General features: G+C 40.2%; 2 protein-coding genes across 5 annotated transcripts in view; one reads left to right on the top strand and one right to left on the bottom strand.

Annotated features, from left to right (window-relative positions):
• The window catches only part of LOC115194356 (receptor-type tyrosine-protein phosphatase eta-like), a 54040-nt gene extending 49082 nt beyond the window's left edge, over positions 1 to 4958 (bottom strand). The window contains exons 1-2 of one of the 2 annotated variants that reach the window (XM_029753994.1): positions 4851 to 4958; positions 1124 to 1215 (exon numbers count right to left, since the gene is read on the bottom strand). In XM_029753994.1, coding sequence (XP_029609854.1) covers positions 1124 to 1188 — 65 coding nt within the window. In that variant the 5' untranslated portion in view covers positions 1189 to 1215; positions 4851 to 4958. Of the gene's footprint in view, positions 1 to 1123; positions 1300 to 4850 lie in introns of those variants that run through there. The other variant, XM_029753999.1, reaches the window with a different exon arrangement.
• Positions 1 to 27141, top strand: part of LOC115194358 (up-regulator of cell proliferation) — a 29332-nt gene extending 2191 nt beyond the window's left edge. The window contains exons 1-4 of one of the 3 annotated variants that reach the window (XM_029754003.1): positions 8724 to 8924; positions 11161 to 11248; positions 18374 to 18476; positions 21872 to 27141. In XM_029754003.1, the coding sequence (XP_029609863.1) occupies positions 11231 to 11248; positions 18374 to 18476; positions 21872 to 26559 (4809 nt within the window). In that variant the 5' untranslated portion in view covers positions 8724 to 8924; positions 11161 to 11230 and the 3' untranslated portion in view covers positions 26560 to 27141. Of the gene's footprint in view, positions 1 to 8723; positions 8925 to 11160; positions 11249 to 18373; positions 18477 to 21871 lie in introns of those variants that run through there. The other 2 variants (XM_029754004.1, XM_029754005.1) reach the window with 2 other exon arrangements.
• Positions 27142 to 27548: the final 407 nt, after the last annotated feature.

Genomic DNA, 27548 nt, shown 5'->3' with positions numbered 1-27548 from the left:
ACATATGTTATTGAAGTAGAAGTCCTGGGAGTGCATTCTGACGAAGAACATCAAAGGTAATCAAACTTTTCTAATAGTAAATCTCATTTTGGTGAGTGCTAAACTGGGTGGGTGTCTAAATAGCTAGCCCTGTGATGCCGGGCTATCTACTGAGAATATTGTAAAATGTGCTTTCACCGAAACATATCGAGTGCATAGAGGAGTTCTGTATCTATAATTCTTAAAATAATTGTTATGTTTTCTGTGAACGTTTATCGTGACTAATTCAGTAAATCCACCGGAGGTTTGCGGGGGGTATGCTAGTTCTGAACGTCACATGCTAATGTAAAAAAGCTGGTTTTTGATATAAATATGAGCTTGATTGAACAAAACATGCATGTATTGTATAACATAATGTCCTAGGTGTGTCATCTGATGAAGATCATCAAAGGTTAGTGCTGCATTTAGCTGTCTTCTGGGTTTTTGTGACATTATATGCTAGCTTGAAAAATGGGTGTCTGATTATTTCTGGCTGGGTACTCTGCTGACATAATCTAATGTTTTGCTTTCGTTGTAAAGCCTTTTTGAAATCGGACAGTGTGGTTAGATTAACGAGAGTCTTGTCTTTAAAATGGTGTAAAATAGTCATATGTTTGAGAAATTGAAGTAATAGCATTTCTAAGGTATTTGAATATCGCGCCACAGGATTCAACTGGCTGTTACGTAGGTGGGACGATTTGGTGCCACCTGCCCTAGAGAGGTTAAGAAGGAATGAAATTCTCAAGGCACTCCTGTTAATTGAAATGCATTCCAGGTGACTACCTCAAGAAGCTGGTTGAGAGAATGCCAAGAGTGTGCAAAGCTGTCATCAAGGCAAAGGGTGGCTACTTTGAAGAATCTCAAATATAAAGTATATTTTGATTTGTTTAACACTTTTTTGGTTACTACATGATTCCATATGTGTTATTTCATAGATGTGGAAAATAGTAAAATAAAAGAAAAACCCTGGAATGAGTAGGTGTGTCCACACTTCTGACTGGTACTGTATATTGAACTGACAAGGTTATTGATTCTGTATGATAAGTTATACAATAAATTTCTATCTGCAAAAACCTGTGGGTGAAAGAGGAACAGCAAACCCTACCTCTTCATCTGAAGAACTGTCCATTGGCAAGGTGTCTTCAGCCGCCTCACTCCTACCCCGGTCATAGGTCACATCTTTTAGACTGCCTGGCTCTGCAACACGTTTGGGATAATAGATGAGCTCATGTTGCAGCACATCAAAAAGATGGTGAAACATTATCAGATGCTTTATTTTCCATTATAAACTGGGTGGTTTGAGCCCTGAATGGCTGACAGCTGTGGTATATCAGACCATATTACATTTTACATTTTAGTCATTTAGCAGACGCTCTTATCCAGAGCGACTTACAGTAGTGAATGCATACATTTCATTTCATTTCATGCATTTAAAAAAAAAAATTGTACTGGCCCCCCATGGGAATGAAACCCACAACCCTGGCGTTGCACACACCATGCTGGCGTTGCAAACACCATGCTCTACCAACTGAGCCACATGGAAGGGTTAGGGTTAGGGAAAGGGAATAACCTGGGTCAGGGAATAACACAGGGATGAGAAAACATTTATTTTTACTGCTCTAATTACGTTGGTAACCAGTTTATAATAGCAAAAAGGCACCTCAGGGGGTGCGGTATATGGCCAATATACCATGGCTAAGGGCTGTGTCCAGGTACTCTGCGTTGCGTCGTGCGTAAGAACAGCCCTTAGCCATGGTATATTGGCCATATACCGCACCCCCTCGGCCCTTATTGCTTAATTATATAACACCAATGAGAAAAAGCACTAAACTGACAGTCTTCATTCTGACAACTGTTCATGATACAGCCCTCCCACTCCCTTATCCTCATGCACAGCATACACACACACTATCAAATACACACCATACACACACGTACACATGGATTTTGTTTTGCAGATACACTACCGTTCAAAAGTTTGGGGTCACTTAGAAATGTCCTTGTTTTTGAAAGAAAAGCAATTTTTCAGTCCATTAAAATAATATCAAATTGATCCAAAATACAGTGTAGACATTGTTAATGACAATCATAGCTGACAGATTTTTTATGGAATAGCTACATCGGCCCATTATTAGCAACCATCACTCCTGTGTTCCAATAGCATGTTTTTTTTATTTTACCTATATTTAACTAGGCAAGTCAGTTAAGAACAAAGTCTTATTTTCAATGACGGCCTACACGGGGATTCGATCTTGCAACCTTCTGGTTACTAGTCCAACGCCCTAACCACTAGGCTACCTGCGGCCCTGTGTTAGTTAATCCAAGTTTATCAATTTAAAAGGCTAATTGATCATTAGAAAACCCTTTTGCAATTATGTTAGCACAGCTGAAAACTGTTCTGAATAAAGAAGAAATAAAACTGGCCTTCTTTAGACTAGTTGAGTATCTGGAGCATCAGCATTTGTGGGTTTGATTACAAGAAGAAAGTACTTTGTTTTTGGCCATTTTGAGCCTGTAATCGAACCCACAAATGCTGATGCTCCAGATACTCAACTAGTCTAAAGAAGGCCAGTTTTATTGCTTCTTTAATCAGAACAACAGTTTTCAGCTGTGCTAACATAATTGCAAAAGGGTTTTCTAAAGATCAATTAGTCTTTTAAAATGGTGAACTTGGATTAGCTAACACAACGTGCCATTGGAACACAGGAGTGAAGGTTGCTGATAATGGGCCTCTGTACGCCTCTGTAGATATTCCATAATAAATCTGATGTTTCCAGCTACAATAATCATTTCCAACATTAACAATGTCTACACTGTATTTCTGATCAATTTGATGTTATTTTAAAGGACAAAAAATTTGTTTTTATTTTAAAAACAAGGACATTTCTAAGTGACACCAAACTTTTGAACGATAGTGTATGTAGTAGTAGAGTAGTGGCCTGAGTTCACACACATAATGTAATGTAATGTTTTTGTATATAGCTGCCTTAATTTTGCTGGACCACAGGAAGAGTAGCTGCTGCCTTGGAATGTACTAATGGGCATCCATAATAAATACATACTGTATACAGACAATGGGCCAATAGTTTATCGGAATAGGGTTAAGTGTATATAATATGATAATTATGCAATCTAGCAGACTATTTAATCCAAAGCGATTTAGTCGTGCGTGCATACATATGGGTGTTCCCAGGAATTAAACCCACTATCCTTTTGCAATCGTCATGCTCTACCAATTGAGCTACAGAGGACCACTATTGACACTGATACAGGGTAAGACCCCCCACCACACACACAGGGTTGGAATATGTTGATCCTTGATCAAAGACTAAGAACAGGCTCTATCTGGAGCATAGTTTATCAGTTACCTAACATGAAATTCCTTGGGCAATAGTTGGCAGGGCCTATACACAAGGCAAATATTTTGGCAATGACTCGTTTTACCAGATCTTACTATCTTGATTGTTCGTAGTTTGTGGGAATACAATACAGATTTGATTATTATTAATTTAATAAAAAGGTTAGAAGATATATATATATATATATATATATATATATCATATACACAAGTAAACTATCATATTCATAAAATGATCACAGGCCCAATTTTCACGATGTTACGATATACTTTTTTTTAACCATTGATGCATTTATTTTTTGTAAATGTATTCAATCTACTTGTGAATGTGAAGAGATTTTTGTTTGAATGAACGCCGTTTTCTAGTTGGTAGTGTATTTTGTTAATATTTGAAGAAATAGGCCAACAGCCGACAGGACTCATCAGCATCTCAAACAAAACGTCTGTCCCTCCTCACAAAGCGTGTTACATCGAGGACACTTCATTTTCAGAAAATGTCTGGAACACAACTGGAATTCAATAAAAATATGTGCGTAACAGTGAAGTGAAATGTTGTAGTAATTTAGACACCCCATAGAATGAATAAAAATGTTTATCAATGCCGCATAATCGGATCATGAGAATGTTGAAAAAAAACGACATATATTAGGTTACCCCTATCAAACATTTGCATTCGTTAAAAGTATTAGCCTGCAGCAACCTTGGTTTATAATCAGCTAATGTGATATTATATTTACAATTTCGTAGGCTTACAGGTTGTATAAACGTTCACTTCATTAGGATAAAAACACAAGTTGCCCTGTGATTTAAGCTATTAGACAGTTTGATAAGCAACATTTCACGAGACACGACTAACTTGCATATCACCATGCAGCTCAATGACAATGCATAATCAACTGTTCCAGCTACTGTACTAAATGCCATTGGGATGAACCATGTATAAGAATGAATCTGTCTATTGTGCCAGACTGACAACATTCATGCCATCACATTTTGAAAATGTTCAGTAGTTCACTGTATTCACATATAACTTTAGCCTACACGTTATTAGAATGTAATTAACGTAAAAAAAATAATATATATATATAGCATCATTTGGTTCAGTCCGTCTATACTTTTCCTTCAGTTTCATTTCACTCAAATGGCAAGGGGAATAGACTACGTTGAGTTTCGTTTAGACGAAGCAGACTGCATAACGTTTTCAATGGCACGTATTGAAGAATGGTCTTGAACATGAATGAACATTTTGCAGACTAATTGGTGTATTGGTTAAAATGTGTGTGGCTTGAATCCGAGCCATTGAACACTTTCCCTCCAAAGTCTGCTTGGTCCAAAGAAATTTAATGGCAAATGTTCTCTACGTAGCAAACACATTTTAAAAAATAGGGTTCAAAAGTAGTGCACAATATAAGAAATAAGGTGTCAGGCGCAGCCATGTTTAATTGTATTGTTTTACTGTAAAGTGTAGAATTACCTCCAGGGAGAGTGCAGTGTCCAGCCCGTCGTAGCTGGGTCTCACGACAAGATGTGTCACATGAATCATGGCAGCCCAGACTGGTCTCGTAGACTAATGTAAACGTTTACTATCAAATCAAATGCATTTTCATTTGTCACATGCGCTGAATACAACAGGTCTAGACCTTACCGTGAAATGCTTACTTACAAGCCGTTAACCAACAATGCGGTTCAAGAAATAGAGTTAAGAAAATATTTACTAAATAAACTAAATAGAAAAATGCAATAAAGTAACACAATAAAATTACATAACAATAACGAGGGTATATACAGGGGGTACTGGTACCTAGTACAGGTTAGTCAAGGTAATTTGTACATGTAGGTAGGGGTAAAGTGAGTATGCATAGATATTAAACAGTGAGTAGCAGCAGTGTAAAAACAGAAAGGGGGTGATCAATGTAAATAGTCCGGGTGGTCATTTTATTAATTGCTCAGCAGTCTTGGGGGTAGAAGCTGCTAAGGAGCCTTTTGGACCTAGACTTGGCACTCCGGTACTGCTTGCCATGCGGTAGCAGAGAGAACCATCTATGACTTGGGTGACTGGAGTTTTTGACAATTTTTTGGGCCTTCCTCTGACACCGCCTAGTACAGTGAGGGGGAAAAAGTATTTAATCCCCTGCTGATTTTGTACGTTTGCCCACTGACAAAGAAATGATCAGTCTATAATCTTAATGGTAGGTTTATTTGAACAGTGAGAGACAGAATAACAACAAAAGAATCCAGAAAAACACATGTCAAAAATGTTATAAATTGATTTGCATTTTAATGAGGGAAATAAGTATTTGACCCTCTCTCAATCAGAAAGATTTCTGGCTCCCAGGGGTCTTTTATACAGGTAACGAGCTGAGATTAGGAGCACACTCTTAAAGGGAGTGCTCTTAATCTCAGTTTGTTACCTGTATAAAAGACATCTGTCCACAGAAGCAATCAATCAATCAGATTCCAAACTCTCCACCATGGCCAAGACCAAAGAGCTCTCCAAGGATGTCAGGGACAAGATTGTAGACCTACACAAGGCTGGAATGGGCTACAAGACCATCGCCAAGCAGCTTGGTGAGAAGGTGACAACAGTTGGTGCGATTATTCGCAAATGGAAGAAACACAAAAGAACTGTCAATCTCCCTTGGCCTGGGGCTCCATGCAAGATCTCACCTCGTGGAGTTTCAATGATCATGAGAACGGTGAGGAATCAGCCCAGAACTACACGGGAGGATCTTGTCAATGATCTCAAGGCAGCTGGGACCATAGTCACCAAGAAAACAATTGGTAACACACTACGCCGTGAAGGACTGAAATCCTGCAGCACCCGTAAGGTCCCCCTGCTCAAGAAAGCACATACACATGCCCGTCTGAAGTTTGCCAATGAACATCTGAATGATTCAGAGGACAACTGGGTGAAAGTGTTGTGGTCAGATGAGACCAACATGGAGCTCTTTGGCATCAACTCAACTCGCCGTGTTTGGAGGAGGAGGAATGCTGCCTATGACCCCAAGAACACCATCCCCACCATCAAACATGGAGGTGGAAACATTATGCTTTGGGGGTGTTTTTCTGCTAAGGGGACAGGACAACTTCACCGCATCAAAGGGACGATGGACGGGGCCATGTACTGTCAAATCTTGTGTGAGAACCTCCTTCCCTCAGCCAGGGCATCGAAAATGGGTCGTGGATGGGTATTCCAGCATGACAATGACCCAAAACACACGACCAAGGCAACAAAGGAGTGGCTCAAGAAGAAGCACATTAAGGTCCTGGAGTGGCCTAGCCCGTCTCCAGACCTTAATCCCATAGAAAATCTGAGGAGTTAGCTGAAGGTTCGAGTTGGCAAACATCAGCCTCGACCCCTTAACGACTTGGAGAAGATCTGCAAAGAGGAGTGGGACAAAATTCCTCCTGAGATGTGTGCAAACCTGGTGGCCAACTACAAGAAACGTCTGACCTCTGTGATTGCCAACAAGGGTTTTGCCACCAAGTACTAAGTCATGTTTTGCAGAGGGGTCAAATACTTATTTCCCTCATTAAAATGCAAATCAATTTATAACATTTTTGACATGTGTTTTTCTGGATTTTTTTGTTGTTATTCTGTCTCTCACTGTTCAAATAAACCTATCATTAAAAGTATAGACTGATAATTTCTTTGTCAGTGGGCAAACGTACAAAATCAGCAGGGGATCAAATACTTTTTTCCCCTCACTGTATATAGGTCCTGGATGGCAGGAAGCTTGGCCCCAGTGATGTATTGGGTCGTACGCTCTACCCTCTGAAGCGCCTTACAGTCGGATGCCGAGCAGTTGCCTTACCAGGCGGTGGTGCAACCGGTCAGGATGCTCTCGATGGTGCAGCTGTAGAACTGGTTACCTTAGATAGATAGGTTACTTAAGGCAAAAACAAAAGGTACTTGGTGGTTAGTTGGAATGAATGGATGGGTGGATGGGCGGGAACGTATAGCTACCCGAACGGCTACCAACGGCTACCAACCCAAAGGTGGCATGTTCAAATCTCATCCCAGACCATTTTAGCTAATTAGCAACTTAGCAACTACTTACTACTTTCTAGCAACATTACAGCTACTTAGCATGTTAGCTAACCCTTCCAATAACACTAACCTTATCTATTTTAGCTAACCCTTCCCCTAATCAAATCAAATGTTATCAAATTCAATTTTATTGGTCACATGCACCAAATACAACAGCTGAATACCACTCCTACATTGTCACAACTGTCAAGTCGCGTCAATTCGAATATGGTATTAGGATATAAACAAACCATGCAACTTAGTTTTGAAATGATTATGTAATTCATAAATAGAATGATAGTACAAACTGAAAATATGATGTTTGTATATACGGTCTCCCTGTAACACCATGCAGGCCAAACAGAGAAGAGAGCGACACATCCTTTGTTCATCCTTAAATACTCTGACAGAGATAGTTCCCGCTCATTGCTGGCCTGTCAGAGCGAGGATGAGCGTGGTTTAAACTTCCTCATCCTATGGTCGGCATGCAGGCTGGTCCCAGCCTCGTGACGCACTTCCTGTTGCCGGGTGTAGTTCTTGTCTTCAGCAGTTGACTTATCTGTAGTTTATATACGTAATATTGTAGCATAGCTTCCCCAGTATATTATATAGGTTATGCAAACAAATAGCCAGTTCAACCCTAACACAACACAACTGAAAGAAATTCCACAAATTTATTTTAACAAGGTACACCTGTTAATTGAAATGCATTCCAGGTGACTACCTCATGAAGCTGGTTGAGAGAATGCCAAGAGTGTGCAAAGCTGTCATCAAGGCAAAGGGTGGCTACTTTGAAGAATCTCAAATATAATGTATATTTTGATTTGTCTAACACTTTTTTGGTTACTACATGATTTCTAATGTGTTATTTCATAGTTTTGATGTCTTCACTATTATTATACAATGTAGAAAATAGTAAACATTTTAGAAAAACCCTTGAATGAGTAGGTGTGTCCAAACTTTTGACTGGTACTGTGTATATCTATGTATTTCTTCTATTGGCGAAATATTTTATTGCCTTCCGTTGGCATCAATGAATACAAGCCACTGTAGGGTCTTCCTGGTGAAATAGAGGGATTATGGTCACCATCGCCTCCCTGAGCTGTGATCAGAACACACTGTAAAGATTAAAGCCTATATATCCATTAATGTGAACTGTTTCTAACTTCTAACCCTTCTTTCCTTCTCTGTAAACTGTTGGTCGAAACAAAACTGCTTGCTTCCAATTTCAAGAAAAACGAAACTGAAAGAATATTGGACGGACTGAACCAAAACTTTATCCATGCTTTTAAAATGTTAATTACAAAATCAAACTTCGGCAATGTGATCGTGAACACCAGAATATTTACATTTTCCATCCTATTTGATTGCAAATTTGGTCAGAAACAGTCAGTCATGAAAGATAGTCTTTCTCGTTTCATATGGTTCCTCCCACCACCTCACTCCGACAGCATTTTATGGTGAAAGTGAAAAACATTTTTTTATTAGATTGCTGAACTCTCTGGAAGATGTATTGAGGTGAGCTGGGTCGCGGAAAGTATGTGATATGCTAGTGAGAATACATTAAACTTTCAAATAATAGTTTAAATCAACAAGGCAATAGACAAGTTGTTTGTTTTATATTTTAATAACGTCAATAGAAGCCTTTCAAATAAATTGTGAGGCTTGTTGTTAGGCTAGTATTAGCATAATCGGTGCGCTCTGCGTCATCAATTCCAACAGTCATATTTTCTGATTTAACTGAGTGATTGCACGTGTGCACACATGCATGATGGCGAATGTAAATATTCATAATATGCTACGTGGGCTAGAGTTACACATGCAATGCAAAAGTGTTTCAGCGTGTGATGTAGTAGCGTACTTGTTGTGTGGCAGGTTATTTGCTGTAAATGAAGTGTCTCACGCTTTGTGAGGGACATCCGTTTTGCTTGAAATTCAATGTAGAAATGGAGGAAAAGGGGAGATTCATGGCTGTTTATGAGTGAAAACTAAATATGTACCCAGCTAGCGCATAACGTTAACACTCCGAGAACCATATGCTTATTCGAGCTTGGTGAGAGCCATGGTTGTCCTATGGTTATTTTGCATACAACCATCCCAGAATACAACCTTCCCACAATGTTCTGGGAATGGTGCAGAATACCCATCTAGCACATAACGTTCTGAGAACCATATGTTTCTTAGGTGGGAATATTTGTACTTCAGCATAATGTTTCCTACAGGTTTCTTCATGGTTCTATTTAAAGTAATGTTCTCAAATTGTTCCGAGAAGGTTAAGAAACAACATTCTTCTGTGGAAATGTCAGTACTTCAGCATACCATTTTCTACAGGTTTCCTCATGGTTCTATTTAAATATATTCTCAGAACGTTCAGAGAATGTTAAAAAACAACCGTTTTTCTGTGGGAATTTCATTACTTCAGCATAACACTTTCTACAGGTTTCTTCATGGTTCTATTTAAAGTTGTATTCTCAGAACGTTCAGAGAATGTTAAGAAAGAAAGGTCTTCTGTGGGAATTTCAGTACTTCAGCATAACTTTTTCTGCAGGTTTCCTCGTGGTTCTATTTAAAGTCATGTTCTCAGGACATTAAGAAAACTTAGAAGGACAAGAAAACATTAATAACGTTATAAGAATGTTATTTAAAAACTTACATTCCTTTCTCAGCTTCAATAAAACTCTCTAGCCTCGATCTTGTTAAGTGTGTTCAGGTGTGTTGGCTTCGTCCAATTATTGGCCACACCAGATCTTAATGAGTACTTGTTTCCTTTGAAATAGGGTCTGTTTGAATAGACTAAAAGGAATGGCTTTGTATAAGTAAAAAAAAAGATGGCATGCTAACTCCATCCTTGTGGCGCAGTGGAATAATTCCATGAATAGGGAACAGAAGATCATAGGTTTGAATCTCACTGACCATGTGCCACAATAAAACATTTTTTTCTCTTCTCATTATTAATGCCTAACCAAATGAAGTTCCATGTGTCATATCTGTGCTTGGAGTTCAAAACAGTTAACCCAAACTAAGCTGGCAGTGTTATTTAAAGTCTTATTGAAACATGTTCTCATAACGTTATTAATTATCTTCAAATAACCTATAATTGTCATTCTCAGAATGTTAATGAAACCTCCCAGGAAAGCTTTCAGGGAACCATAGTAAAACATTCGCAGAGCCTCCCTGCAACCAAACAATGTGTGTTCCCAGAACAGGCTAAATGTTTACTTTCGTTCTCAGATGCTTTAAAAAACGTTCAGTTTTATCGGTCAGGAAACTTATGGCTTCGTTCCCAGAACCAATGAGAAAGCAAAAACGTATGTTCCCTCAACTTCCAACGATCCAAATGTGCTAGCTGGGTATTTTGTCATCCTGCTACCTGTCAGTGAAGTAAATTCTGGCAAAATGGTTAGTGAGTGCCATAATAACATACCATTTCCAGATCATTAATTAATTTGATAATACTGGTTCTCCTTTACCATGTCATTTTGGGGCAGCCCAGTAAAAGATCCCCTTAGGCACAGATCTAGGATCTGCTTACCATCTCCAAATCTAGGGGGGGAATAGTATTATATAATCTAAGATCAGTAAAACAAGGTCAGATCTAGTGCTTTCTCTCAGTGAGATACCATTTACAATATAGCATCTAATAATGTTTTTACCAACACTTGTAACGGAAATGTATGCTGTTTTTTTATCCTAAGGGTATTTAATTAGCATTGTTACATTGGTTAATTTATCTATTATCCCATACTTATTTCAGATCCAGACCATCTGAACGTTTTTGACCTTTGACCCGGGGTAAGAGTGGGGTGGCTGAAAACACCCTGCTAATGGATATAAATGAAGAGGTAGGTTGTGACACTTCGGGTTGAACCTTAAATCTTTCCTCAATTCCTCACGTCCTCTCTCCTCACCCCCTTCCTTAAATGCAATGAAATGGACCTCTGATGCGTTTTGAGAAAGGAGGCAAGGAGATAGAATGCAAGCAATCAAGGAAAGACTTTTGATGCTTTTACACAGGTCCAGCAGGACAGTGTCCAGATTGGAGGGCATTCATATTTGTTCAGATAGCTAGATGCTTTGCATACTGTTAAGATCGTGTAAAACTATAGCACCACCGAGGATACTCCTTCAGGCAGACGGAGCAGAGGCTAAAGTTGTCTGTTGCCCAGAGACTGAGAGGAGGGTGGAGAGAAAAGGAACTGGAAAATGTCTGGGAAAGCAGTAAGGAGAGGCCTCACTGCTGGTTAACTTGGTCGTCTGACCATGTTGGTGAAGATGGACAGATGAAGGGCAGAGAAAAAGAGAGGATGTTTTGGTGCCATCATCTGCACCTTTCTGTTCACCATCTTTGCAACTCTGCTAAGGCTGAAAAAGAGGGCAAGAGCGTGGAGGCGAGCTGAGCCTGTGTGTGTGTAGCTTCCTGTTGAAATGAGCTATACTGTTTCCTGCCTTTTACTTTTTTGATGCTGAACGTTGCTAATAGAGAGTGAATTTAGACCAAGCTTGACAAGTGCCTTGTTACCTTGTTTGAACCTGATGAGCTAAAGTTTTAGCTTGGTTTGAGCTGTTCTGTTTTGACATGTTCTAAAAACGTTTTTCTAGGTAACTGATGGTTAAACAATGACATCTTAGCCTAGAGGTTAGGACTAGAGGTCGACCGATTAATCGGAACGGCCGATTAATTAGGGCCGATTTCAAGTTTTCATAACAATCGGTAATCGGTATTTTTGGCCACCGATTTGCGGATTTTTTTTTTTTTAAACCTTTATTTAACTAGGCAAGTCAGTTAAAGAACACATTCTTATTTTCAATGACGGCCTAGGAACGGTGGGTTAACTGCCTTGTTCAGGGGCAGAACGACAGATTTTTACCTTGTCAGCTTGGGGATGCAACCTTACGTTAACTAGCCCAACGCTCTAACCACCTGCTTTACGTTGCCAAGGTAAGTTGCTAGCTAGCATTAAACTTATCTTATAAAAAAACAATCAATCAATCATAAACACTAGTTAACTACACATGGTTGATGATATTACTAGTTTATCTAGCCTGTCCTGCTTTGCATATAATCGATGTGGTGCGCATTCGCGAAAAAGGACTGTCTTTGCTCCGACGTGTACCTAACCATAAACATCAATGTCTTTCTTAAAATCAATACACAAGTATATATTTTTAAACCTGCATATTTAGTTAATATTGCCTGCTAATATGAATTTATTTTAACTAGGGAAAATGTGTCACTTCTCTTGCAAACAGAGTCAGGGTATATGCAGCAGTTTGGGGCGCCTGGCTTGTTGCGAACTGTGAAGACTATTTCTTCCTAACAAAGACAGCAGACTTCGCCAAACGGGGATGATTTAACAAAAAAAGAAAAAAAGCACAATCGTTGCACGACTGTACCTAACCATAAACATCAATGCCTTTCTTAAAATCAATACACAGAAGTATATATTTTTAAACCTGCATATTTAGCTAAAAGAAATCCAGGTTAGCAGGCAATATTAACCAGGTGAAATTGTGTCAGTTCTCTTGCGTTCGTTGCACGCAGAATCAGGGTATACAGAATCTGGCTCGTTGCGAACTAATTTGCCAGAATTTTACGGAACTATGAAATAACATTGTAGGTTGTGCGATTTAACAGGAATATTTAGACTTATGGATGCCACCCGTTAGATAAAATACGGAACGGTTCCGTATGTCACTGAAAGAATAATGTTTTCGAGATGATAGTTTCCGGATTTGACCATATTAATGACCTAAGGTTTATTATATTATAGTTAAGTCTATGATTTGATATTTGATAGAGCAGTCTGACTGAGCGGTGGTAGGCAGCAGCAGGCTCGTAATAGTCAAAGGTATATGGTTTAGAGAGAAATAGTCGACGCGTCATAATTCCTGTAATAACTTGCGGCTGAACTTGAAAGGGGTTCCTTCGTTATTTTACCGTTCATGTCTTCCATAGAGAATGTCTTGATCTACTTCAAATAAGGTCTGTGTTTTGTGCTTAAACCGCCTCGGCGTTTTGATACCCGTGTAAATCTCACTAGGTAACGTTTGTCAACATATTTTCATAAATCCACTCTACAAAAAAAAGTATCTTTGCTTATATTGACCAGAGTTATATCCTATGGATATCTACACAGTTAGAAAATTGGCAAGGTGGTGTAAGCCTAAACCAAACACAGACCTTATTTTAAGTTAATCTAAAAATATCCTATGGAATAAATGAAGGAACCGCTTTTCAGATTTTGCTAGAAGGTGTCATGGGAATTATGACTCGCACTTTGGTAGTTAATTCTTACCACGCCCATTATTAAAATAGGATTTCCTGCATATAGAAATTACAGTTTTTGTTTTCAGCATTCATCACAGGTAACTTAAACTCTATTTTAATTATTCAAACAGTTGAGAGGATTTGTCTCCTAAGCAGACTCTTCAGTATCGTTGTCACTTCAGAGCTGTGTGTGTGTGTGTGTGTATATATATAAACATAGGAAAAAAAATCATAATAATAATCGGCCGATTAATCGGCACAGACATTTTTTGGCCATCCAATAATCGGTACCGGTATCGGCGCTGAAAAATCATAATCGGCCGACCTCTAGTTAGGAGCGTTGGGCTAGTAACCGTAAGGTAGTTCCACTGTAGCTCAGTTCAATTCCCATGTGGTGCCAGTATTTACATTTTTTAATAAAATGTATGCACTCTACTGTAAGTCGCTCTGGATAAGAGCGTCTGCTAAATGACTAAAATGTAAAATGTTGTGGGTTTAAATCTGTGACCTGATTGGATGAACTATGTGTTCTTGAGCATGGCACTTAACCCTAATTGCTCCTATAAGTCTGCTAAATGACTAAAATGTCATTTTAAACTGGGGGGTTTGAGCCCTGAATGCTGATTGCCTGAAAGCCGTGGTGTACGGTATGACAGAATTTTTTCCCCCCCTGTTGTAATTACCGTAATTTCCGCACTATAAGCCGCAACTTTTTTCCCAGGCTTTGAACGTCGTGGCTTAAACAATGACGCGGCTAATATATGGATTTTTCCCGCTTTCAAATTTTTTTCTACAAAAAAACACATTCTGTGACGTGCTCAGTTTTTTGGTGGTATGAAGCTTTCATTAGACCAATGAAATTGCTGAACGGGTTAAGGTCAAACTATTTTTGTTTACTGTTTAGATTAAATCGAGCGCTCTCAAACTTCCCATCATTCTGATTACGGTAGTCATTTTGTCACCCTGATTCCTGGGGGCACAACAAAGTATTTGCAACCACTCGACATCAGTGTAAATCGTGCATTTAAGGTGGCGCTCCATGTTCAGCGGGAGGCTTGGATGACAAGTGGGGAGAAATCCTTCACTAAAACGGGCCGCATGCGAAGAGCAACTTATGGTCAAGTCTGCCAGTGCGTCCTGACAGCGTGGAGCATTGTCAAAAAATCCACTATCATCAACGGGTTTCGAAAGGCTGGACTGCTGCGTGTTGAAGAGGGTTCAGCGGGGGATTTGCCTCCGGATGAAAGTGACGAGAGCGACAATGAAAACGATCCGATATCGGATGAAGCAATTCTGAGGCTATTCAACTCCGACACCGAAGGAGATGGTTTCAGTGCACAGGAGAAGGAAGATGGTGACCAATGACTTTCTTGGTAGGCTACTGTTTACTGCTAATTTTGTATTTTTTGTTACAAGCCGTGCTTCGTTAAAGCCTATTTATTTTTGTTACAAGCCGTGTTTCGTTAAAGCCTATTTATTTTTGTTACAAGCCGTGCTTCGTTAAAGCCTATTTATTATTGTTACAAGCCGTGCTTCGTTAAAGCCTATTTATTTTTGTTACAAGCCATGTTTCGTTAAAGCCTATTTATTTTTGTTACAAGCCGTGTTTCGTTAAAGCCTGTGTAAAGTTCATTTGTTTCAATGTACCGGTAGGCACCTGCGGCTTATAGACATGTGCGGCTTATTTATGTTCAAAATAATATTTGTTTTAAAATTCAGTGGGTGCGGCTTATATTCAGGTGCGCTTAATAGTCTGGAAATTACGGTACCGTAATTAAATAGGCTTTAACGAAACACGGCTTGTAACAAAAAATAAAAAAATAGCAGTAAGCTTTAGTTGTCTTTTTGCACGGAGTCAATTCCTCATGCTGCTGTTTCCAACGTCTTATCATCGACTCATTAAGACCAAGCTCCCGTGCAGCAGCTCTATTTCCTTTTCCAACAGCCAGATCAATCGCCTTCAACTTGAAAGCTGCATCATATGCATTTCTCCGTGTCTTTGCCATGATGAGGGTGACAAAATGACTACCGTAATCAGAATGATGGGAAGTTTGAGAGCGCTCGATTTAATCTAAACAGTAAACAAAAATGTTTTTGACCTTAACCCGTTCGGCAATTTCATTGGTCTAATGAAAGCTTCATGCTGCCAAAAACTGAGCACGTCACAGAATGTGTTTTTTTGTAGAAAATTTTTTGGAAAGCGGGAAAAATCCATATATGAGCCGTGTCATTGTTTAAGCCGCGATGTTCAAAGCGTGGGAAAAAAGTAGCGGCTTATAGTCCGGAATTTACTGTACTGGTGTGCTAGATACAGAGAGGAGAGGCACAGCTTTCTGTGAGTATATCATGTATTCATCACCTCTTTAATATTGAGTTCATGGCACCACTTTACAACCGGAGTAGGCTGTAGTTAGTCTGGTTTTAAAGCGCCTGCGGAGCGGAATGCGCCATTTGCAGTGAATAGTCCCACATCAAGTAGCCTAGGCCTAGCGCTTGAAATTTTTTGTAGGACATTAGCCTACATTTACTGATAGATGAATAAAGTAGCCTACATGGCTATCTAGCAACAATATCATATTTAGAGTTGCCGCAATCTAGCTAAGGGTGTTTTCACACTTGGTCCCGTTCAGACCATTTGTATGAACTCAGTGCGGTTCGCCTAATTTTTTGTGAACACTCCAAAAGAACTCAGACCCCTTAAAAGAGCCCCCACGAAGTGAACCAAACTGAGACCATTTCCAGAGGTGGTCTGAGTTCAGTTCGCTTGAATTCCGCGGTCCGGCTCCCTTTTTAAGGACAATGCGAATGCAAAGCTCCACAACCCCTCACATTGGAACCACAAAAAAGGGAAGAAAATGGTGTGCTGTTTTTAGATATTGATTAGCAATTGTCAAGGACTTACAGAAATTCCAAAATGTGTGGAGTTTTTAATTCAGATTATTTGTTTGCAATATGTAACTATAGGCTAAGAGAGCTTCATAAGCTGTTTATTGATTGTGGGGTTTGAATAGTGTGAGAAGACAGTATATTTAGTGAGAATCACAACATAAGGTACAAAAGTATTCTAGCTCTTAAAGGGGCAGTAGCCTACCTTGGGTGTACAATTTTCATTACAGCTTTATTTGTTCTGCAGTTATTCCATTTATTCTGTTACCAATCAAATGTACATGTTAATCGTATCTTCTGATTACAATTATTATGTGTCATATTTTAATTAAATGCAATCTATTAGCTTCCTAAATGTAAGTAGGTATATCTAGCTGTCCAATAACACATTCTGATTGAATGGATTGTCCTGCACTTTGTAAAAACCCAGAGTGCATGTTGGGAAAATGATCTTGGTTCCTTTCTAAACATAGCAATGTGAATGCAAAGAGGACTCAGTCCACAAAATAGGTGACGTGAACTGGCAAAAGAGTTTTCTCCTCATTCAATGGGAAGGGCAGTGTGAATACAAAGCGAACTGAGTACTTTTGCAAACAAAATTACCTCAGAGTTCACTTTAAAGAGGACTGAGATCGGTTATTTTAAAGAGGACTATATGGGAAAACACCCTAAGTGTTTTGAATTCCCTCTTCCGCAGGTGTTGAATAATATAGCCTATGGGCCAATATGCACAAAGATGTTGGCAAATTCTCTGAAGAGCCAAAAATAAATCTGATAATTCTGAAACCTACTTTGAGAGGTTGCATATTAAAATATCACTCATGCATTTCCTGCAAAGTTAGATTAAATATTTTATTTTTTTAATCATAGGCTACCGTCTCAGTTGTCTTACTTGACACTAGAAAAAAATAGTCTACAGCCCTGCCACGAATGTAAAGTAGCTGTCCATAATTTTTGGCGGGATTGTTGTATTTGTTATTGAGCAAAATAGTAAAAAAAGAAAACGATATTGCTTTTTGTTCATATCGACCATCTATCACCTCCCCCCAAAATAATTAATAATAATTTATCGCTGATATCATTATAGCAAGAAATGGGTCGATTTATCACCAAGCTCTGTTATAGCCACTCTTGATTACTTTAAAATTGTTGAAGGTGGAGTGTGGTTAACTCTGAGGATGGTTTCCATGGGATGCGTCCCAACTTGTTTATAAAAGGTAGGAGTAGACTGATAGAAGATTTATTTGTATTCATTTGTTCATTCATTCTTCTTTTGGATGATAAAGATCTGCTAGACTTGTGTATTCTGAGATTGCTTTACATACAAACTGGGGAGCTGGTTCTGCCGTTAGTACAAAATGAATTGTCACTATAGCTTACTGGAAGTGAACATTTTATCTTGCCGTACTATTAACTGCTGTAATTGTATCACTCTGATGGTTACTATTTTAAAATAAACCTTAAATATTTTATAAAGTATTATTGGTGTTAGAAGGAAAAGCTATCTCCTCTGTCAGCCCACAAAATGAACTAACAATAAGTCTTCTAGATGTAGACCTGGCTCGAGGGTAATGTTGTGGTTAAAGAGTGAGTAGTACAATTTGGGATGAAAATTCCATAGTTCCCACTTCCAGGTGGGAATAGCACATGACAATACAGACTAGGTAACATTTTCATCTGAACAAAGTCTCTGTTTTTGTCTCAAAGTGCCCCCCTGTGTGAAATTCTGAAATGATTCGATTGGCTGACATGTCAAAGGATAAAACCATTAATTTTAACTTGTTAAACCTTGAGATTTTTTTTTCATTTGCAGGACTGTGACTTATACGTTGGGGGAGAAGAGGATTCATCTCAGAGAGCACAAGCTGACCGTCTAAAGTCTGAGCCAGCTCAACAAATGGATGCTGCTGTAGCAGGTATTAAACAGACACCTAAATGGAGAAATGTTCAGCAGGATATAACGTTAGCCAACATTCAGATAGACATTTATTTTGTATAAGAAACATGCCACTCTGGGATGTAGACTAAGGAATCACGACAACTCTATTCATGGCATTTCTATCTGCATCTTTCCACATTGTTTGCGTACTGAACATGGCCCCTTACTTCAATAGCTCTGCTGGTGGTAGTTGAAATGTAAATCTCTTCATTTATTGGCAGCAGATTAGAGTCTGTGAGTATCAATAGCTCTAAAATATACAGGCAGTAGAAAACTTTGAGCAACAAGAAACATTCTTAACTTATACAGCGAATTAAGATATTCTTAACAACATCAAATTAAACTTGAAAACCCACATATATAAAACCCACATATAATGGTTAGGTCCTGGGAATAGGCCATGAGACCACGATGCACTGCAAGCTGCAGTGTCATGGAAACTTCCTCTCTGTGACCTAGTCATGATGTATTTTAAAAAGTCCCACCAAACCCTCAGTACAAACGTTGCCTTTCATCTGTCTTTAGCATGCATTAAAGTTTGTTGTCCACCAAACCTGTCCTTGTCAATCACAAAGCTTCACAGAAATGCTTTTAATGTGTTTATTTTCTTCATTTAAATGTACTGTACGTATTGAATTTTCTTGAAAGGGAAAGGTGCACATCCCAGGTGTTCTACAATACTAACTCAACAGTAAGTTAATAAGACCCCGTCATATTAATGTTTTAGATTTTTATTCTTTGTGAAATTGATCCACGCGGCTACAAAACGGCGGGCAGCCAGTTGCCCATCCCTGGATATACCGGGGCTTTACCAATCTTAAAATGTTTAGCTGACATGGGCTAATTCAGTGACTGTCAGTGACTGACATAAAAAAAATAACATTTCTGATGCACAAGCAAATTTCGAAATCGCACCCTTTGTTTTCTACTATTCTATCTCTCAACAATAAGTTGATTACCCAAATGAGTAAAAAAAATCTAATAAAAAAATGTACTATTTGATTTTACTTTCACTCCACTAAATTTCTAAAGAAAATGATGTACTTTTTACTCCATACGTTAGCAGAACAGGAAAATGGTCAAATTCACACACTTGCCAAGAGAATGTCCGTGGTCATCCATACTGCCTCTGATCTGGCAGACTCACTAACACAAATGCTTCGTTTGTAAATTATGTCAGTGTTGGAGTGTGCCCCTGGCTATCTGTAAAAATATACAAAATAAATAACATTGTGCTGTCTGGTTTGCATAATATAAGGAATGTAGAATTATTTATACTTATATATTTGAGTATATTTGAGCAATTTAATTTACTTTTTTATAATTAAGTGTATTTAATACCAAATACTTTTAGACATTTACTCAAGTAGTATTTTACTGGGTGACTAACTTTTACTTGAGTCATTTTCTGTTAAGGTAGGCTATCTTTACTTTTACTTAAGTATGACAACTGTGAGAATGTGTGAACCTTAACCGGCTCTACGAGGGGGCAAAATAGGGCTTAGCTTTTTTTTTCTTAAAAAAATAAAATAAATGTATTCAAAATGACAAGCGGAGGTGTCTTGAGTCAGTAAGTATTCAACCCCTTTGTTATGGCATGCCTACATAAGTTCAGGAGTAGAAATGTGCGTAGTAGATCACATAATAAGAAGCATGGATTCACACTGTGTGCGATAATAGTGGTTAACATGAGCCTAAAATTATTAATTTGGCTTTGATTGGTGTATTAATAAACCCAGTCACTACGAAGTTAGGTATGAACATAGCCTGAAGGTAGGGAGGTGCAGTTCCTCTTCTTGCTCCGTAGGTAAGCACCATGGTCTTGTAGTGGATGCGAGCTTCGACTGGAAGCCAGTGGAGTGTGCAGAGGAGTGGGGTGACATAAGAGAACTTGGGAAGGTTGAAAACAGGCGGGCTGCAGTATTCTGGATAGGTTGCAAGGGTTTGATGGCACAAGCGGCGAGCACCACTAACATCGAGTTGCAGTAGTCCAGACGGGAGAGGACAAACGCCTGGATTAGGACTTGCACCTCTTCCTGTGTGAGGTAGGGTCGTACTCTACAGCTGTTGTAGAGATGGAACCTGCAGGAGCGGGTCACTGCTTTGATGTTTGCAGAGAACAATAAGGGTGTTGTCCAGGGTGACGCCAAGGTCCTTTTCACTCTGGGAGGGAGACACAATGGAGTTGTCAACCGTGATGGAGAGGTCTTTGAGCGGGCAGGCCTTCCCCGGGAGGAGGAGCAGTTCCATCTTGTTGAGCTTGAGGTGGTGGGCTGACATCCAAGTTGAGATTTCTGCCAGGCACGTAGAGATGTGTATCCCCACCTGGGTATCTGAATGGGGGAAGGAGAAAAGAAGTTGAGTGTCATCCGCGTAGCAGTGATAGGAGAGACCATGTGAGGATATGACAGAGTCGAGTGACTTGGTGTTTAGAGAGAAGAAGAGAAGGCCTAGAACTGAGCCCTGGGCGTCACCAGTAGTGAGGGTATGTGGTGCAGACACAGATCCTCTCCATGTTTTCTGGTAGGAGCGGCCTGCAAGGTAGGATCCAATCCTGCGAGGTTGTAGAGGAGGATCTGAATGTTCACGTTGTCGAAGGCAGCCGATAAAGGTAGGAGGATGAGAACAGAGGAGAGATCGTCAGCTTTGGCAGTGCGGAGAGCCTCCGTGACACAGAGAAGAGCAGTCTCGTTTGAGTGACCCGTCTTGGAGCCTGATTGGTTAGGGTCAAAAAGATTGTTCTGAGAAAGATAACGAGAAACTTGATCAGACAGCACGCTCAAGTGTTTTGGAAAGAAAAGAAAGAAGGGCTACAGGTCTATCGTTTTTACGTCAGATGAGTTGGGTGTTGGTTTCTTGAGGAGGGGAGCAACTCATACCATTTTGAAGTCTGAGGGGACGCAACCAGTGATCAGGGCTGAGTTGAAGAGGGAAGTCAGGAATGGGAGAATGACTCCAGAGATGGTCTGGAGAAGGGAGGAGAGGATGGGGTCAAGAGGGCAGGTTGTCGGGTTGTCGGGCAGCCAGACCTCACTATTCGAAAGATGTCGTCTGGAGAGGGAGGGGGGAGAAAGACACCAAGGAGCAGGGTAGTTCTGTGTGAGTGACACTAGTGGACTCAATAGGCTGAGTGAATGAATAGCGGATGTCGTCAACCTTTTTTCAAAGTGGTTGACAAAGTCGTCCTCAGAGAGGGAGGAGGGAGGGGGTAGAGGATAAATAAAATGGACCACCCCATCTGGCATTTGCCCCTGTTCTGATATAGCATCTATAAAATAAGGGTTTGTGCTTCACATATTTAATAACAAAGGTTTACTAAATTCACCTGAACATAGCAGCAAATATCTCAAACCCTTATTTTTTCCCCCACAGAAACCCACCTGGAGAGCTTGCTGCTGGAGCTGGGGTTGGAGCAACACTACACAGAGAAGCTCGCCCTGAGCAACGTGCTGCAGATCGATGAAAAGACCGTCACAGATGAACCCGCTCAGACTCTCTCAGCCGTGCCATGGACTTTCCTGAAGAGGTTAATGATGGTTAATGTAACTGCTAGAAGTGTGAAATGTACCTCCTCAGGAGGTGAGGCAAGTTGCGATGCTTCATTTGGCAACATAGATCTAGATCTGGAGAGTCTGGTTGATAACATGGACTCTAGTAATGTGGTGAACCCCTTAGACATTGTGACGGCTCTCTTTCTGTGCTCTAATGGTTTTCTGCAGCAAGAGATGGCGTTGAAAATGTCAATGTGTCAGTTTTCTGTGCCCCTGCTTCTCCCCAATTGTGACACAGAAAATTGCACTCTCATGCTTTGGGCAATGCGAGACATTGTCAAGAAGTTCAGACCTCATTCATTGGCAGACCCAAGAGGATTTGTTGAAGACAGGATTGTTCTCTCTGACCTCCCTATGGTCTCTTTTGTCAGATTGGGTGCGTGCTCTCTTTCCAAGTCGCAGATTCTGAACAAGCTTCTGAGTAATCCCCAACAGTATCACGACACGTTTGTCCACCATGATATGGAATGTGGTGATAGTCCAAGGAGGATATCCAATGGATTGGTTGAGATAAGCTGGTACCTTCCCTGTGGGAACAAGAACATTGACATCTTTGGTGAACCTGTCGCTGTAGCTAATCTAAGAGGGGACATCCGTTTGTTTGAGACGCAGTACTCCTTTCTTTGTCAGACTTCTGCAGCAGTCTTTGTGTTCTTCGACAACATGGACACCATGTACAAGCTACTGAACAGCAAACATACCAAGGCACAGCTGTTTCTAGTGGGTAACCTACAGAGCAAGAGCTTCAGCATTGATGCTTTGAAGAAAACCGCCAAAGAGCTAAACTTGAAGACGAGCAATGTCATCCTAAAGAACAAACAGATGAATGATGCCGACTTTGTGAAGAACCTGCGAAACGCAGTTGGTCAGGTGATCAAGAGTTCAAAGTTCAAAATGCCATTGGAGCAGATGGCTGAAGTGGCTCACGAGCTTGGGATTTTGGTTGACGAGGACTGCCAAGAATGTCAAAGTGCAAAGCAATATGCTGATGCAATTTCTTCAAACATACATGATATACCACAGTATAAGGAAAGTCAGCTTCCCTTGCAAGGGCAGGTCTGGAAGGAGCTGGCACGTCTAGAGAAGGAGGAATGCAGACTGCGGAAAGCTAGGAATCAGAACATAGAGATGTATAAAAGTGATCTCCAATCACAGAAGACACAACTCAGGAAAAAGCAGAGAAACTATGACATATCAGACGCAATGACTTGCTTCATAAATGCAATGTCAAGCACAGGGCTAGAAAGGTCCTACTTCTTGAAATGGATGCGAATGAACCTGGACAATCTGTCTCGTAGAAACTTGTCTGGCCTCAGAGAGGAGTACAAAGAGAAGTGCCAGAACTCCTCTGAAAACAAAGAAGAAATTGCAGACCTTGACAGACAGATTTCAAACAGTTCTTTGGGAACCGAGCATTTCCTACGTGAAATGGGTCAACTTTACGAGTCTTCTGTCTTACTCAGAGAAACTGAAGTGTCACGGCAACAAATGCAGAACCTGCCCAGACTATGTGCTGAGCTGCTTCTGGATGGGTTTCCGCTGGAGCTGGTGGACGGTGACGCGTCCAACATACCTCTGAGATGGGTGAGTGATGTGCTGGGTCAGCTCAATGTCTTGGTTCAGCCAAATAACAAGATCCTGGTGGTAACTGTTCTAGGTGTTCAGAGCACAGGAAAGTCCACTCTACTGAACACTATGTTTGGAGTGCAGTTCGCAGTCAGTAGCGGCAGATGCACAAGAGGGGCCTTCATGCTTCTCATCAAAGTCAAAGACGACTTCAAAAAGGAGCTGAACTGCGATTTCTTAGTGATCATCGACACAGAAGGACTGAAGTCGCCAGAGCTGGCACAGCTGAATGACAGCTATGAGCACGACAATGAGCTAGCCACTCTAGTTGTTGGGCTGAGTGATGTCACAATTGTCAATATTGCCATGGAGAATTCGACCGAAATGAAGGACATACTTCAAATTGTTGTCCATGCTTTTCTTCGAATGAAAGAGGTGGGAAAGAAGCCCAAGTGTCTGTTTGTCCACCAGAATGTGGCAGATGTCTCGGCACACGACAAGAACATGAGAGACCGGAAGATGCTCTTGGAGCAATTGAACGAGATGACCCAGGCAGCAGCCAGAATGGAAAAAAAGGAAAAGAACAAAAGCTTCACAGATGTGATGGAGTACAACCCAGAGACTGGTAACTGGTACATCCCTGGACTTTGGCATGGAAACCCTCCAATGGCACCCGTCAATGCCGGGTACAGCGAGTCTGTCTACGAGTTCAAAAAGAACATGATCAAGGTTTTCCAGGACTGTGAAGCCTCTGGGAACATCATGGAATTTCTGGAGTGGACAAAAAGCCTTTGGAATGCTGTGAAGTATGAAAACTTCATCTTCAGCTTCAGAAACAGCCTGGTGGCTGATGCCTACATGAAGTTGTGTGTTGAGTTCAGTAAGTGGGAATGGTCATTCAAAAAGCACATGCACACATGGACAACAAATGCTGAAACAAGGATTTCTAACTTTGGGACAGTTGCGATGAAATACCAGATGGACAACGTGAGGGATTTTCACAGCAAATTGAAAATGGAAGCCTCAGTGGAACTTATCAAATGGGAGAATACCATTCTTGACAACCTGACCAAGTACTACGAACAGACAGAGGGCCATGTCTATCTTGTGGAGAGATACAGAGAGGATTTTGCAAACAGCACCAAAGGTATCAAAAGGGAGATGGAAAACTCTATAATGAGTAAACTGGAAGCTGCTTTTGAGATTCGAAAAGGAATGATCAAGCTTGACACAATTAAAAAGAACCACACAGCCGTGATGGAGAAAAAAGTGCTGAGGTTACTTGAGGACTACAGAAAGGGCCAATGTCAGTGGTCTGTGAAGGACCTTGATAGAGAATTTGAAAAGGTATGGGAGGAAACCGTGCATGAGCTATCAAACTTTGAAGGTTTGATGCCACAAGACGTTTTGAGTGATGTTTTCAACCAGCTCCGGACTAACATGGTGCAGAAGGGAGGTTCAGTGAATGAAAAGCTGAACAAAGTGAAACTTAAAGATCATGGAAAAGAACCCTTCATAGTCTCTCCAGAGGGTTTTTTCAAGAGATTAGTAATGGAGTTGTACATGGATGAGCACACAAGAAAAACCCAGGCCATGGCAGACAACCTTATAGCCAAATGCAAAGAGTTTGTGTTCGAGAAGGTGCAAAAGAAAACGGACTACCATGAAACATACATACAAGAGATTCTGCACATGATTGAAGAGAAGCTGGATGCCAACAAAGAACTTGACACAAGCCTCAAATTTGAACTGAACATCAAATTGCACATTTGTGGGTTTGCAGCCAGCACCTTTCAGAATCTGCATGAAAAATTCATAACTGACAATAATCCTCGTTGGTGCCTTGAACAGTTCAAAGATAAATACTTGGAAGACTTCAAAGACTTGGTCAGTGGACAAGATCAGTGTCAGAAGAAAGCTGAGCAGTTCACCACCCTGTGTCTCAAACCAGCAGTAAAAGCCTATGTTGCCAGTTCCCTGGGTCCGGAAATTGTTGATGAAATGCTGACGGGACAGAATGCCTTTCAATTCAGCTCTCGGACATTTTTCCAGTACTCTATCCTGAAGCAACTGTTGTCAGCATTCAACTTTGCTAACTATGTGAGCTACATTCGTGACTACGAAGGCTTTGTCAAGAATTGGATTTTTGATGAAATCTTGAAACGCTTCTCACAAGGAAACAAAATGTTTGTTTTGGAAGACTGTCAACTCAAAGGGATCATCAGTGTCATCACTGAGGCAATCACTAAAGCACAGATGAATGAGAAGGGCAACATAAAGGAATTCATTAAGGACATATGCAGGCACCTAGGAGAGAAGCTGGTGCTTCCCCAAGATGCGTTGGAAGCCACCATGATCCTCAACAATTCCAAACAGGAATCGTTTGCCCACTGGCTTAAAATATCTGTAGGGGATATGGAACAGTCGCTGAGAGAAGAGTTCCAAAGAGCAAAGGATGTGAAAAAGAAATTGGAAAGACAGAGCATCAAGCCACAGAACGAACTGTTCACAAGAGTGTTTGGCTGCGGGAAGCAGTGTCCATTCTGCAAGGCACCGTGCGAGGCAGGAGGAAAAGCCCACACAAACCACTGTGCCTCAATACATAGACCAAAGGGACTTGGTGGTGTTAAGTTTGAGGGCTCAAGAAATCTTGTCACTGACATCTGCTCCTCTTCAGTGTTCAATGATACCGCTTTCAAATGCTATGAAACAGGTGGACGGTGGCATCCTTACAGGAAATACCGGGACATTTACCCTGACTGGCATATTCCTGCCGATGGCAGCATACAGGCCTCGGACTACTGGAAATTTGTGATGGCAAAATTCAACAAGCACTTTGCCGAAGAGTATGGTGCACTGCCTGCAGATATTCCCCCTACCTGGAAATGGATCTCAAAGGAAGAGGCAGAAAGAAGCATAAAAGAGTCTTTTAGCATCAAGTGAGATTCTCTACATTGCCTCAAAGAGCAATAGCCTTAACTTGGTTTGACTGAGTCTCGACACATCAATACTTCTCAAGAGACTGCATGGAACATTCTTAGATTAAACACCAAGCAAGTAGATACTTGTCTGGCCATATTGTGGGTCTTATTTGCTAGGCTGGAAAACAATTTATAAAATAATTGATCCTACTGTGAATCAGTCTACCTAGCGTACTAGGCTCTGAGGCTAAATCTGTTTTTAAACGCTTAAGAACTTCACTTCTGTAAGTAAACAAAATTAAAGTTTCAAAATTGTACATGTTCATTGCATTTTATTCATGCCTTATACATTTTGGGAATCAAAATGTACCTATATATATTTAAAATATATATATATTTTGGTTCTTATGTGGTGAATAGGGTTAACATTTCATTTGAATTTAATTTTGTTACGGATCAAACCACACATTGTTATTACCCTATGACTGATACTGATGTGATTCAGTCGAGTGTTGAAAAGGATCATATTTGAAATGGCAATGTTCTCTTAGATTCTAACGTACCTACACATTTCATTTAATTAAAATAAACATACTCAAGTCTGCTTGTCTGTTTGTTTCTCTGTTAGAAAGTAGTACTTATTAATATTATATGAATATTTACTAGTGTCTGTTAATACCTCAAAGTAATATAAAAACGGAGGTACTCACAAGTTTCTTGATGTAATATATTAGCATGGTATTGGTATTACAATAATCACATTGTTTTTAAAGGTGCACACCAGAGGGAAATGCCATCCCTATTTCAATGTAATTCCTATCCTAGAGCGGAAATTCTCGTTTAGGTTCCACCTCCGAATAAAGACGCAGGTTACCTCAGTGCTTCTTGATGCATATTCACAAATTGGTGATTTCCACGTGGAGTGAAGAAACGACAACAAATAGGAAACTGCCAGCTGTCAAGTGTAGCTAGCTAGCATGCTAACCTTTTCTAGCTAGCTAATGTTATCTG

Source organism: Salmo trutta, chromosome 5, assembly GCF_901001165.1.
Source record: "Salmo trutta chromosome 5, fSalTru1.1, whole genome shotgun sequence".
In the NCBI taxonomy this organism is placed as follows: Eukaryota; Metazoa; Chordata; class Actinopteri; order Salmoniformes; family Salmonidae; genus Salmo; species Salmo trutta.
Note: the sequence above shows the minus strand (reverse complement) of the source record. Positions and strands in the feature narration are given on the sequence as shown.